At 35.4% G+C, this 13,929-nt stretch overlaps 1 protein-coding gene across 2 annotated transcripts in view; it reads right to left on the reverse strand.

Moving 5' to 3' along the window:
- The window catches only part of HEATR5A (HEAT repeat containing 5A), a 57,485-nt gene that overhangs the window by 23,880 nt on the left and 19,676 nt on the right, over window positions 1–13,929 (reverse strand). For both annotated transcript variants that reach the window (XM_075711803.1, XM_075711802.1), the window contains exons 10-19: window positions 12,791–12,902; window positions 11,770–11,922; window positions 10,325–10,424; window positions 9,459–9,568; window positions 5,048–5,211; window positions 4,755–4,930; window positions 3,204–3,309; window positions 2,071–2,261; window positions 1,454–1,613; window positions 160–349 (exon numbers count right to left, since the gene is read on the reverse strand). In XM_075711803.1, coding sequence (XP_075567918.1) covers window positions 160–349; window positions 1,454–1,613; window positions 2,071–2,261; window positions 3,204–3,309; window positions 4,755–4,930; window positions 5,048–5,211; window positions 9,459–9,568; window positions 10,325–10,424; window positions 11,770–11,922; window positions 12,791–12,902 — 1,462 coding nt within the window. The remainder of the gene's footprint in view (window positions 1–159; window positions 350–1,453; window positions 1,614–2,070; window positions 2,262–3,203; window positions 3,310–4,754; window positions 4,931–5,047; window positions 5,212–9,458; window positions 9,569–10,324; window positions 10,425–11,769; window positions 11,923–12,790; window positions 12,903–13,929) is intronic.

Consider the following 13,929-nt stretch of genomic DNA (forward strand, 5'->3'; position numbering starts at 1 on the left):
CTTATCTCAACCCAGGAGTGTTTCTCACTCTTACTCCTCCAATTCTCTCCCCCACCCCACCGGGGCAGGGGGAGTGAGTGAGCAGCTGCGTGGTGCTTAGTTGCTGGCTGGGGCTAAACCACGACACAAACAAAGCTGACACTATTGTATGTTGCATACCTTGCAACTCTGGGCCCAGCGTGGTAATAAGTGCATTTAAACAGCGACCAAGGCTTTGGTGAACTTCAGCGTAAGCAGGAGGCACAGTCAACAACAACATGAGGACAAGAGATAAGGTAGGTTCCACATGCACATGATACAAGGGGCCAGCTAAATCTACTATCAGTGACAGGGAGTGTAGTGCCCATGCCTGTAAAACAAGAGAAGCAGTCATGTAATGTCTATATGATAGAATAAACATAAGATCTTTTTAAAATTTGATAGTTCCTGTGAAATTCAGTAATTAAGTGTAATAAAAGTTGCACTTTTAGGTTCCAAGGGGGCAAATGGAGAGGTTATAGAAAGAAACTTTAAGACCCTGATGCTTAATAAGCCATTCTGAATATTTTACAAGGAACTGTATGCTCTGCAATGAAAGAACCATTTTAAATTTGTCATTGTTAATTAAAAAAATTAATCTAATAGTAAATTAATTTAATAGTGATTATTATTCCTCAACTACATTCTACTCTTTGTAAAATGTCTTACAGATCCATGTGCAAGATGAGAATTATGAAAAAACACAACAGAGCTGCTGAAACAACATATTGTTTTAGTCTCAGTTACTTTGCACCAATAGCCACCTCTGTTTCATGTCAAGATACAGCTCTTCCCTGTGTAAAGATATTGTAGATAAAGCTTAAAAAAATTCTTTAACTGAGATTTAGACAATTACATGGAATACACTCAATGTCTCTTAAAGCTATTCTGATAGATAACAGTTTTAGCCACAGAGAAATAATTTGAATTAGTCTCCAAAACATCTTGCCTTATTCAGGGAAGTATATTGACCAAGTTCTACAGGATTCAGGCTACAAATCCCTGGTATTTACTACATAACCCTTCAACAAAAAATACTGTGAGGTAGACATCCTAGCAGAGACAACAAGTGACACAAACAAGTTACTATCTAGTCAAGATATAGGTGAACATGATATCAGGGTCAAGATATAGGTGAATATGAAATGAATCAATTCCTAAAACATCAGATACTGGTTTTGAAGCTAGCATATCTTAGCCTTATCAGCCTCACTCATCATTAACTAAGAACCTCCCATATCTCATCATAGTTCTTTCTTGGAAGGTGGATTTTGAGCAGGGACTACAGTTTTCATTGCCTTTGCACTCCAGCCACCACCTGTGAGGTATGCCTAAGAGGTTGTGAAATGTTATTCTTACAAGAAAAAAAATCTTATACTCCAGAATATAAATCAGTTCATTTGTAACATAACATTTTTATATAAGTGACAAGTACCTGTACATCAGGAGAAGTACTGTCCTGAGATAAGGTATAAAGGACTCCAACACATGCATTCAGGTGCTGAGTAGAACCTATTCCTCCTAGGTACCTATACAGACATCCCAGAGCCAAAGAATGACCTGTTCTTGATACCACATCCCTAGCAGATTTTAGCCTATTAATTATAAGGAAAGAAATCTGTTAGCGTAAGCACCAAGACTGATACTATGTAATAAGCACATGTACAAATGGAATTTCTAGTATCTAATCATCAAAATATTTTATTAGACATTGTTATATTGCCAAAATTCTAAGTTCATTTATCATCTCTTATCTGAAGGAAGTTCCAAAAATATTTTAGATATACTTAAATGATGTTGCTAGAACAGCAGCCAATTTAATTTATTTGAAAATCTACATGCTTGCTTAGACAATCATCTTAAAGATCAGCAAAACTAAGAAATACATGCAGAAGTCTGGCAGTGCTTTTTCCTGTTAATTTCTGAAGTGGCATCAAATTCATGAATGAAACTAGCTTTTAAAAATTATTATCACAATAGGGGCCAGGTAGGTATCTCAAAACATTTTTATAAACTCAACCAGTAACTTACCACACTTTATTTTAAACTTACTTGTCAAAACTGACTTGTGCTAATCCAGCAGTGAAGGCACTGTCAGAAACCACCTGTGCCAACCTGGCCAAACATTCCGCAGCAGCACATCTTAGGAGTGGATTATTGCTTTCCAAGGCACCCATTATCAATGTCAGGGCAGACCTTCTAACTTCTTCTGGACCTAAACTTCCCTTGCAGTTAGCCAAGTGCTAAAAATTGATATCAAACATATTAAACAGCAGGACAGTACAGTAATCAGAATGTGTTTTCTGCCAGTCATGCAAAAATTACAAGACCTGCAGAAGGAATTTGATTTTCTTCCCCTTTTATCTGAGAAATTCCTCTATTTTTATTTGTTATTTTGCGAGTTAGAATTCTAACTCCAGATAAGTGTACACTATAGAACAACATTGTAATATCAACATTCTGATTTTAAGAAATACTAGATAGACTGCAGTAGAACACAATAAACCAACACACTAGCATAAAATTCCGGAAATAATATCACAAAGAAACCTATCGAAAACAGGATAATGACACAAAGAAAACTCCCTGTCCAAAAATAAGAGTATTAGCAAAAGCTACAGCAGTTATCTGGATTGCATATTAAATATGCCCCAAATACAAATATTGTACAATGAAAGGCCTTGCCTATTGTGGAAACATTTTAGTTTGAAGAAAGCCTAAGAAGGGAAGAATGAAAATTCACACGAACAGAGGAAAATACAAATAAACCATCAGGGAAAAGTAACTAATGGCAGGCAGTTATGAGATTACTTTATTTTACCAATTGTTACTTTTTTATTTATACAGTAAGAAATATGAAAGAGTGATAAAGACAGAAATGATACAAACAGAATTTTTCCATCTCTCTCCTGTTTGAATGACACTAGTATGGATGATAGTATGCTACAGTGTACTAGAATGGGTTTCCCTAACCCTTAATATTAAAAAAAAAGGGGAAGAATTAAACTGTGACTCTTCAGCAGTAGAAAGCGTGACATCATAAAAAAATACATTATTACAGAAAACAGGACCGATCTTCACTTGATTGTTAATCAAAATAAGAACTTCTGTGTAGACCAATTTGAACCAACAGATGCCATGTTTTACTAAAAGAGAGAGAGAAACAAAGGAGAGAGGAGATTTACCTTTAAGGAAGCAGAAAAAGCCGACACAACATTAAGTTGTACTATTTGTTGCCGTGATCCTTTTGTTTGCTTTATGGAATTCAACAACTGTTCTAACACCTGGAGCCTTAAACAAAACCAGAAAACAAACCACAGAATTAAAAATTAAAGAAACAAATACAGCTTTTTAATTTTGTTTTATTTTAAAACACATAACAAAGCCTGTGTTTTATAGAAACAGAGGTGGAACAAATCTATTACCCTAGCTCTTGAGCGTTTTCCTTCAACTGGCATCCCTGTCTACTACAAAAAAAATTTTGTATTCCATATTAGAATAGGTAGTTACGAACATGAACTTTTTGCGTTTGTTTTGTTATAATATATTCACAGATAATCACTTATATCTAGGCAGCATTAGATAGATGTTATTAAAAGGAACTGTGTATGGGAATGATGCGTTTTGGCTTACAATTGAGAAAGGAGGAAGGAAAAGAAAACGAAAAGGAAAATGCAGTTATCTGCAGCAATGAGTTCAGGTCTTGAAAAGCAGGTGAAGAAAACGAACCAGCAGCCTGGTGACAGTAGGGGCAAAAAGCCCAGACAAACAAAAAAAACCCCACAAAAAAAAAAAGCAGTCAGTGAAGACAGAATGAGAAAGAAAATGCAAGTCAGAAGAACATATCATAAAGCATGTGGCAATTTTACTGGCGGGTATGCTCACATATAAACTGCTGTCTTGGGATTACTCTAAATCCTGGGCATTCTAAGCAGTGAAGACATCAAGACTCAGGACTCGCATGCTAAGCACTCATCCCTTACAGGAAATGACAAAACCATCACCACCTATAATGATCATGATCTGAGGTCTAACTACAGTTGGCTTTGAACATATAAAACTGTTTAAATTAAAAAGAATTTATTTGTTCTAATGCTGCATTGAAGAAAATTACCAGCAGCACGCAGAATAAGCAACAGCATGCAAAAATCTTGAGGAATGCTTCAGCAATTGGTGTGTTTATAAATGTGAAACAAACCAAAATGCCATGTGTGCAGTAGGAAGATACATACACACACGCAAAACCAAGAGAAGTCTGTGATCCCTTTCATGCATTCTGTGTTAAGAAACACACTCTTATTTCTTCCCATCCACTTTTTATAAAAAATGAGGCAGGATAAGGGTAAAATTTTACTATAGCTTCCTACCCATCTTGTCCCTTTTTGGTTCTAAAGCATTTGGTAATTATGTATTAAGCATTATAATAATTGCATAGTATCTCTTAAAATAACTTCTATTTTGATCTGGCTATTGAAACAAAACATTATTTTTCTTGGTCAACAGAATTTATTATAATGACATAACTTCTTATTGGATGTGCCTGCTCATTGTGAGTAACTTTAAACAGAAAGCCTAATAATTTGTTACTCTGAATTTTATTATTCAGATGGTTTACAGAATCCGCTTATACAATTCATTACTTTTCCAGAATCATTTTCTTCTGTGTTCAATCTCAAATACCATGACCATCTTTCAGCATCTCCCAAATTCCCCAACAGTTACAGTTACTACTTTACCTGTGAGATTCTGCTACATGGGAAAACATAACTCCAAAAAGACGAGTTGCTGCACTGATAACGGACAATACAGGAGGTAGTGGTTTAGGTACTGAATCACCTTTCACAACTTTCTCATAAATTGAGTAAGGGTCATACTCCAGGCTGCCGCCAGCTATGCTGTTACCTAAAAGGAGCTGTAAGAAGGAAAAAAGTGATAGCCATATTTTTGACCAAGTCAAAATCAGCACTGACCCAAATAACTAGAACTCTATGAAAATATAATACCACCATTACAGCAGAACAAAAAGTACCTGCTCCTCAATAAATCGGTGGTCAGTCTCCTGCAGTAATGGACCAAGTAAAAGGAGATCATTCTCATGACAAAGGGGTGGAAGCAAGAATGTAGAGGCATCGATCTGATTATCTGGGACAGTCAAGTCAGCCACTAACTCTTTTAGAACAGCACAGAAGCTTCCTTTAAATTCAAAAAAATATTCAAAATTTTCAGTTAATTACTTGCCACAAGCAACTTTGGGAGCAAGATATTTATGCTGAAATAGCAACATCCATCTAACATTTTTCTTAAGTCTTCAAATAGTTAATTGGAGAACACTCTTGCTACAGGGGAAACAACAAAGCACTACCTGAGATAAGCAAACCAAGCACATACAGCAATCTAGAAGCTGAAAAAGAGACCTTTACCTTTACAGAAGGCATAATGCCATATAACTGCTAATCCAGTAAATTAGTTACATTGACAATTAAAGTAGAGGAAAAAAAGGCAGTTACAAGCACAGACATATTTCTACTACAAATTTGCTGAAAATTTAATGCTGCAGAATGTATTACATAACTGTGCAGGAATACTTGGACTTGACAAGCAGATGTAGTTTAAAACATCTGTAAATTTGATAAATAACCAAAAACTGCAGAATGTACTTCCCTACTTCAGGAGTTTGCACTCAAAAAGCAAAGCATGAGGAATTTACTATAGGTTACATTATGATAATTTGCACTGGTAGTTAAAACTTTCACATATTTTTGTACTTAATATTTCAGACAAGATTGGGTGTTATACATAAACAACAACATTAGGCATTCTGAGTCAGACTATTTTAGGTTATTAAAATAGTCCCTGCAGTGAGAGAACATTTCCAGTGCCGAACCACATGTGATGAAAAAGGTCTGGTTTATCTGATAAGTAAATCGTGTTGAAAACCACTGCAGAACTGATCTTAAAGATACATGCTCTTTGTGCGAATAGTACATAAGAATTTACCTGCAGAGCATTAAGACTGCAAAGTCAAGTCCTCATGAGCTAAGAAATATTAGCATTAAGGGGGGCTTAACTCCACATACCCAGTTCTTTGCATCCAGTTTTGTTGTTAGATGATCACACAATTATCTCTTTGCACTGAAGTTGCTTATAATTTTTCAACACACGAAGTTCCAAAAAGTGGGACAACACAGTTATAAGCACCTCATGAGCACAAACAGAACCAATTGTGTAGTTGGAGCTGGTAGCTGCAACCAGCTATTTTACCCTTCCTGAATCTTGAATCTGTTCTGAGAAAGCCAACTTTTTCCCCCCTACCCTCCAAACTCCTGTCCCCATCAGCCTCTCTCCCCTGCAGGCATCTGTTGCTTTGCCTGCCTCCCCGACTAATTAGCAAGTATGTCATTTTTCCCAAAATGCTTAACTCAAATCTAAATGTAAAAGGTTAGTACTATCAAATATATTCCAAGATGCACGGATAGTGTGTGAAAGGGACAGAAATCAAGTCTTTTAAAAAACCTCACAATAATTAAAAACAACTAGAAACTGCTCTTTCATTAATTATTATACATCACAATAAAAGAAGATTGTTAAATCCCCTTTCTACGAAAACAGCTTTTCAAATAAAATTTAACGGAGATACTCAGCAATTTTTAACCAAATTAACGTTTGTTTTAGTCCCAGACCCTTGGCTATCCTCAACATGTCAAATACTATTATCCCAATGTAAAGCAGTTCAAAATTTTGAGTGAGAATGCTGTTCCAGCATTCTAGCTATTCATCTCATCCTATTACAAAAGAGAAGTGAATGTTTGTATTCAATTTTATGGTTTAGACAGTGGAACATAACAAGCAAAAAAAGCTGAAGAACAAAAAGAACCCTAATGAGTTGTCTGACAAAACACATTAATTTCAGACCACAGAAAACATCAACAGATCTAATAATCAAAATTTAAACTACTGATTTGTGTGAAATTATCAAATTGCACATTATAATAATTAAAATTTTTGTATTAACTTACAGGAAATAAATGTTTTAGCCTCAAAAACATGAGCACATTAGCATCCAAAACTAATCACGTGTGAAAATGATCAAGAATATAAATAATCATCTTAGAAACAGAACCTGCTTTTCCCAGCTTAACAAGTTCATACTTTGTATCAGCTAAATTGCAGTCTCAACCATTCACACATGACGGAAGACAGCACCTAGAACATGCTAAATGTTTTTCACTGATGTTCAAGTTAACCCAATACATTCTTCTCATATCTGTCATTTCTGAAATAATGCAAAAAATAATCTGCTACTCATGCACACTCACAGTAAGCCTTCATAATTCTGCTGTTTGAGCAGATACTGATTTTTATTGATGATAGAAGCAAAAGAAACATCAGAGAGGCTGAAAGAGAGCAGGAAAGGACCAAGCGAGCCTAAACAAGTCCTAGTATCTCCAGCCTCCAAAATCTAAAGGTTTGAGTTGAGAAAGAGGCTTGGAGCTATGAATAAAGAATCTGTTTTCAACTGTTTATTTTGCTGGGTATTTTGGTTTGTTCCTCTTGTGCTAAAGAAAAAAAGCTTTGCACATTATTTGCAAATACTAAAAGCTTGAGTTACAACTGCTAGTATATGTCCCCATCACCGGTTTTCTCAAAAGGAAACAACTTGCACATTTCTAGCCTCTGGCTAAATACCCAGATCGAAGAAAATGAAAAGAAATAAAACTATGAACTGGTGAAAGCTTCTCATTCAGTGTGCCACCCCAAGCCATGCAAAATATGCCAGGCTGGGCAACACAAGAGTACACCTACTATTCTTCCTAGTGATAATCACTAAAATTACACATTGAAAAACCACCCTGGGTTCCATAATCATATTGTTTTCCCAAATAATTTATTTTAAAAAAATCCTAGTATTTGCAAAGACACACTTTCTGCATGAAACTGTCATACTGGAAATAATATGGAAAGAAAGGTATTCGTTTCAAGCTTTACCTTAAAAACTTTTTTTGCATTTCTAAATGATACATACGTACATGTTAAAATATGTAACAGACCTTGAAAATAAGCTCTGGTAACATACGCATTTCCATTCTTTCCCCAGTCTTATACTGCTGTATTACAAACAGGTGAATAACTCTGAGACTACATCTGTCAAATTACTGTTTTGATTCTAAGGCTATTTACAAAGCTTTCAGCAGGGCGACCACTTATTTATAACAAACCTTTTAAGCTTTTCCTTTATTTATTGGTTCTAGATTGCAGCATCCTCAGCTAGGGTGCTCTCTCATAAGATTCAGACTTTACAGGTCACACTGTAAAATATTGTCTATTTTTCAATAAAGTTAGACTATATGCAAAAAATCCCAAACCAACCAAGAAATTGCCAAAACTACCCACACACAAATATCCGTATTCTATAGAACATTGCCCCTGTAATAAAAGAACTAAAGAAATAACTTGCTGTAAGGGATGGAGGTGTCATTTTCAGTCTCTTAAGTCCAAGTCACAAATCAGTATTACACACTATGCTTCAAGTGTCATATACAGACTTCTAATGTGACAACAGCTTTAAGGCAAAGGTCAGGGACTTGTCCTTACGAAGATTCACTTAGCAGTTACCACTAGATGGAGCAGATTATTTGAGTAAGGATTCCCTCCATGATACAGAGGACAGCCAATTAAGTCAGTGGCTGGCTGGCCCATATTCTCTCTGTCTTGATGAAATACCCTGTACTTGTCTTTATAACTGTCAAACACACTGGTTCCTTATTTCAGTCCATACAGTACTCTATGGCAAACTACTTTCACATGACAATTTAAAGACAACAAAGGTATTTAATGTTTTAGTTGAACTGTTAGACCTGTCTAACTACAGTGCATAGTTACTGGATTAGCGGTTAGATTTTAAATACTACTAGTTATGTTCTGCTACAGAAAAGAGAGCCTATCCCCAGATTTTTTTTAAAATTTGTCTTTAAATACAAATTTTTTTATCTGCAATCTGCACAGGATCAGATTAATATACCTGTAATACCTAAGTCTACTTGAAGCAAATTAATTAAATTATTTTAGTAGACTATATGCAATTGGTTTATGCTAAGATTACACCTTTTGGATTTAGGATTCAATGGAAAATAAAACAGGCACCAAAGTAAGGAAATTCTTCAAGTAGTTTAAAATTGCAAGGTTGTCTACCTTCAAATTTCAACTAAAACTAGGACAAAAGTCTATATTTGTAATAGGAAAGGGGAAAAAAAGATCATGAACACCAGCCTTGCAAAACCATAGTGACCACTACAATTTCATCAAATCTAAACAGAGGGAATAAAATGTGTTTATTAGAAGACATGGAACTACTCCTCGCTAGCCAAATATATGTTGAACAAAAGCTTAAAAGTGAGCCCACGGTATTTTTAACAGATATCTCTTTGTAATGAAATACATACCTTCATAGGTCTTCGGAGGCAATACTGCTAGTAATTCATAAAGTTTATGTCTGTAAACTGTTGATGATGTTTTTAAAGAATTTCCATATGATTTATATATTGAAGAAAGCCTTAAAATATAAAAAGCACATCAGAGATGTTAAAGACTTTTAAGCATTATGCAACATGCCGGTTTCATTTGGACCACTCTACTAAATACTTTTAAAATCTATAAGTATTATAAGTACAATTTTGATTTGCATTATCAATAGTAAAACAAGTTATTTCACATGTTCTGACAGAACCTCTCTGTCCTCCATTCCCACTCATTACTTTTATTTAATAGTAGAGAAATAAATAAGGCTTTCTATTGCATTTGATTGTACCCATATTTATTACAATTAACTTTTTTGTGGATATATCTCTGTAATTTTGAGTTTAGAGCCCAAATACATTAAATCACTACACATTCTGAAGGGAAAAAATTAAAAATTATAAACCCCTTTTCCAGCTTAGCTCTGAATCTAAATACGAAAAATGCCCGTCTCTAAGACTTTTTGTCCAAGCGTATTTTTGAACTTTTTTTTTTATAAAAAATGATCATGCTTAAAAACAAATGTGTATGTTTGATTAAAAAAGTAGAATAAAACCACTAACTTAGCAAAAGCATGCAGTAATTTCTTCCCTAGCTTTTTTACATGATACTGGAATCTGCAAGACACATTATGCCAGCTAAAGTCTTCAGCTATGCAGCTGAATTCTATACTTCAATTTTTGTACTTTGGAAAGAACGTTCTTTATAAAGTACTCTAAACCAAATACAAGAAGATTACTCTGTAGCTGTTCAAAACCAGAATCTCATTTAACAGTTTGATACACACACTTACTGTGTCAATAAATCAACAGCACTTGGGAGTGGAGGAAGAAGTCTCTGAACAACTTCATCCGTAAGAAGACCAGCACAGTGGGAAACAAAGCTTTTGATAGCTAGAAAAGGAAGTGGATTTTAACTTAGTGTGAGATATCTAGAAGAAAAAAAATCACATTAGTGAAGTAATCACATTATTACCTCACTAATAATTTAAAAGTAGAAGAAAGCATGCAAAAAAAAAATTAAACTATCTTGACCAATAATTTAAGAAACTGACAAAAATCTCAAATGGAAACAGTTGTATTTACAGATGGCACTGTTTTGGTGTCTCAGCTTGGACGTTCATAACCTGACTTTTAATTGCCTATATAAAGGCAAGCATTTTTTGCTTTTTATTATGAATTGAGTTATGGGATATAACTCAACTTCATGATAATTCTATGATAATAACAAAAAAAAAAAAAGGGAGAAGGATGATGATCAGATGACCTATTGCTTACTTTGCTGGTTTTCTATTTAAATTTAGCTTAATTGCTGTACTTTAAGATACAACTTATATGTACATAAGTATTTTTCATGATTTACAGAAAATTAAACTTGAGTTAGTAGTTCAGAAAGCATCTATAGCATATATAGTATTAAAGACCTATTTCCAAAAGGAAAAGAAAATAATTAAAGGTTAATTGTTTAGGTTACTTCTAAAATTAAATTACTATTGAATTCCACACTTTCCGATAGATTTTAATAGTGAGAGAGAGGGGTGATCACTATACTAGGGTTCACATTTCTGCAATGCAAAGGACCCTTTAGTACTCAAGGATACCTGACTGAAACACATGAAGTATTTAAAGATCACTGGAGTCATCTGTTGGAAACCCAAATTCACAATATTTCATGATGAAAAACTGCAACCTACCAGACAGCAGCCAAATACATAGTACTCTCTACTGGCTGAGAATTGCAACTTCCTTACTGTAATTTTTACCCGAGTCTTCCCACTCTCACAAATGTGTTTGACTGACTCACCAATCCTATTTTGCTTACAGTAAGTCAGCTATTAGAAAACAGAACTGCTATTTACCAAATATAAAAGACTGTATAAACAACAGAACAATACCCTGGTTTGGGTCCTCATTCATTACAATGATATGTATGTTAAACAAGATAAGACAAGCAACCTGCCTAATACCGTTTACTGCTTGGAAATCAACTGATTAGAAGAACAAGAGGAAAAACCCTCTTAGATTTTTTGCTTGCTTGTTTGTTTTTTTACAAAAATGGAACGCATTTATCTAGATATATAGGTAAATACATATATACAAGCATGTATATTGGGAAGGGCATATATCCTTTACCAGCCAGTGAAAAAAATCAATATGAAGTATTGTTGTTCTTTCAGAAGGAAAAACAAACACCCAAACTATCAATATGCAGAGAAAGACACAGTAAATTCCTGCTTACCACAGAGAGCACCAGCACGACCTTCCAGTGTTACTTGCCAGGTAAATGAATCTCCTCGTGTCTTCTCTGTTTCTAGGTCTTTAGGAGATGATGGAAATATGCACTTCCACAGTAACAGAATTCGTGGCAGATGGTGTTGGACAACTGCAGGACCTGTAAGCGTTGACAGTTTTCATGCCAATGTAAGGATTAATAAAATTAACATTTTCTCTTTGGTTCTTTTATCTATGTTCACAAAATCATTACAGCTGTGAACAAAACTCTATGCTACTTTCCCGGCCATCTCATATATAATTTCTCAAATGTCTACTGTCTTGGTACTCCATTTTCATACATAACTACATACCCACTGACACATTTACAAGTATGTCACCAAGCCAACTATAATCTCTGTTTTACTAAATACAGACCCTGTGGATCACCAGCACAAAAGAGATGTAATTAGCAATAGTGGTGTTGAGAAAAGCAAATATTTGTTACAGGTTAATGTACAAGGTGTGTTTACCCTATCTAAGAAAAAACTGGGAGCCGTTGGGCAGAAGTAATAGCTGAAAACATGAAAGGTACCTTAAAAATATGAACCAAACAGATAAAATAGATTCTTCATGAGTAATTTAGTGATCACAATCAGTAACTGACATCTAATCAGTATCAGAAAGTTCTGTAAGATTTCAAATGCCTGACAAGAATACAAACGATCAGCTCATTTTGTTCTGGGATAGATCTTAAAAAATATCAGTGTAATTCTTCATGACCACGAAGACATTTGGTTAGACTGACTCTGAAATTTATCTTCCCACCCAGTCACTGTTTTTCAGACATTGCTCCCAATGAACTAATAGCAAATTTGGAAGAAATGACATTTTTATTTTAGAAAGTTTTTCTAAAGAGTCCAATTTACCTTGTTTTTTAAGAATTATTTTGCAGTGCTAAATTAAATTAAATGTCAAAAGTGCTAAAGTCAGAGAAAGAACGCAAAACAGCTTAATTTAGTTTAAGAATAATTGTAGAAAGCTACTACCTAATGTCATGAGGGCTGCTATCAACAGCCATCCAGCTTGTGTTCGCTGCAGTGAAATGCGACTGTTCTGAGAAGCAGAACACAACAAATCCTCTGCTACTGTCATGATTACCTTCAAAGTTAAAGAGAAAAACAGAGCATCAGCATCTTAGTAACTACCAAATGATTTTTCAATACTATTTGCTGTGACAGTTAATGCAATTTCAGTGTCCCCAAACAGAATGCCATCATCTTCTCACAATATAGCAAGAAACTCAGGCTCACGAAGTTACAATGACCAACCTTCAGTACTACTCTGGGACAGCTTCAACAGTTCCTGTGGGGTACTCAGCGAGTTACTTTGCTGCTTTGTCCCCTTCTTTTATCAGCAGTAAAATGAGAGCTGATAATTCTCACAGGAATGTGTGGCATGGATAAAAGTGTTCTGGTACTCTCTTTGTGCCACTATGTAGAAAAAGGGTAGCACGAGACCCACGAATCAGAGCTCAGAAGTGGTGAAAGGGGTAACGATCTTTTTATCCCTGTGTCCTGGTTTCGGCTGGGATAGAGTTAATTTTCTTCCTAGTAGCAGGCATAGTGCTGTGTTTTGGATTTAGCAGGAGAAGAATGTTGACAACATGCTGATGTTTTCAGTTGTTGCTAAGTACTGCTTATGCTAGTCAAGGACTTTTCAGCTTCCCATGCTCTGCCAGGTGCACAAGAAACTGGGAGGGGGCACAGACAGAATAGTTGATCCAAACTGCCCAAAGGGCTATTCCATACCATATGACGTCATGCTCAGTATAGAAACTGGGGGCGGGGTTGGCCGGGGAGCAGCGATCGCTGCTCAGGAACCGTCTGGGTATTGGTTGGCAGGTGGTGAGCAATTGCATTGTGCATCACTTGCTTTGGATATTATTATTATTGTTGTTGTTGTTGTTGTTGTTGTTGTTATTATGTTGTTGTTGTTATTATTATCATAACTATTTTACTTTACTTCAATTATTAAACTGTTCTTATCTCAACCCAGGAGTGTTTCTCACTCTTACTCCTCCAATTCTCTCCTCCACCCCACCGGGGCAGGGGGAGTGAGTGAGCAGCTGCGTGGTGCTTAGTTGCTGGCTGGGGCTAAACCACGACACCCTGTTTTAGGATAAGGT

Source organism: Pelecanus crispus, chromosome 6, assembly GCF_030463565.1.
Source record: "Pelecanus crispus isolate bPelCri1 chromosome 6, bPelCri1.pri, whole genome shotgun sequence".
Classification (NCBI taxonomy): domain Eukaryota; kingdom Metazoa; phylum Chordata; class Aves; order Pelecaniformes; family Pelecanidae; genus Pelecanus; species Pelecanus crispus.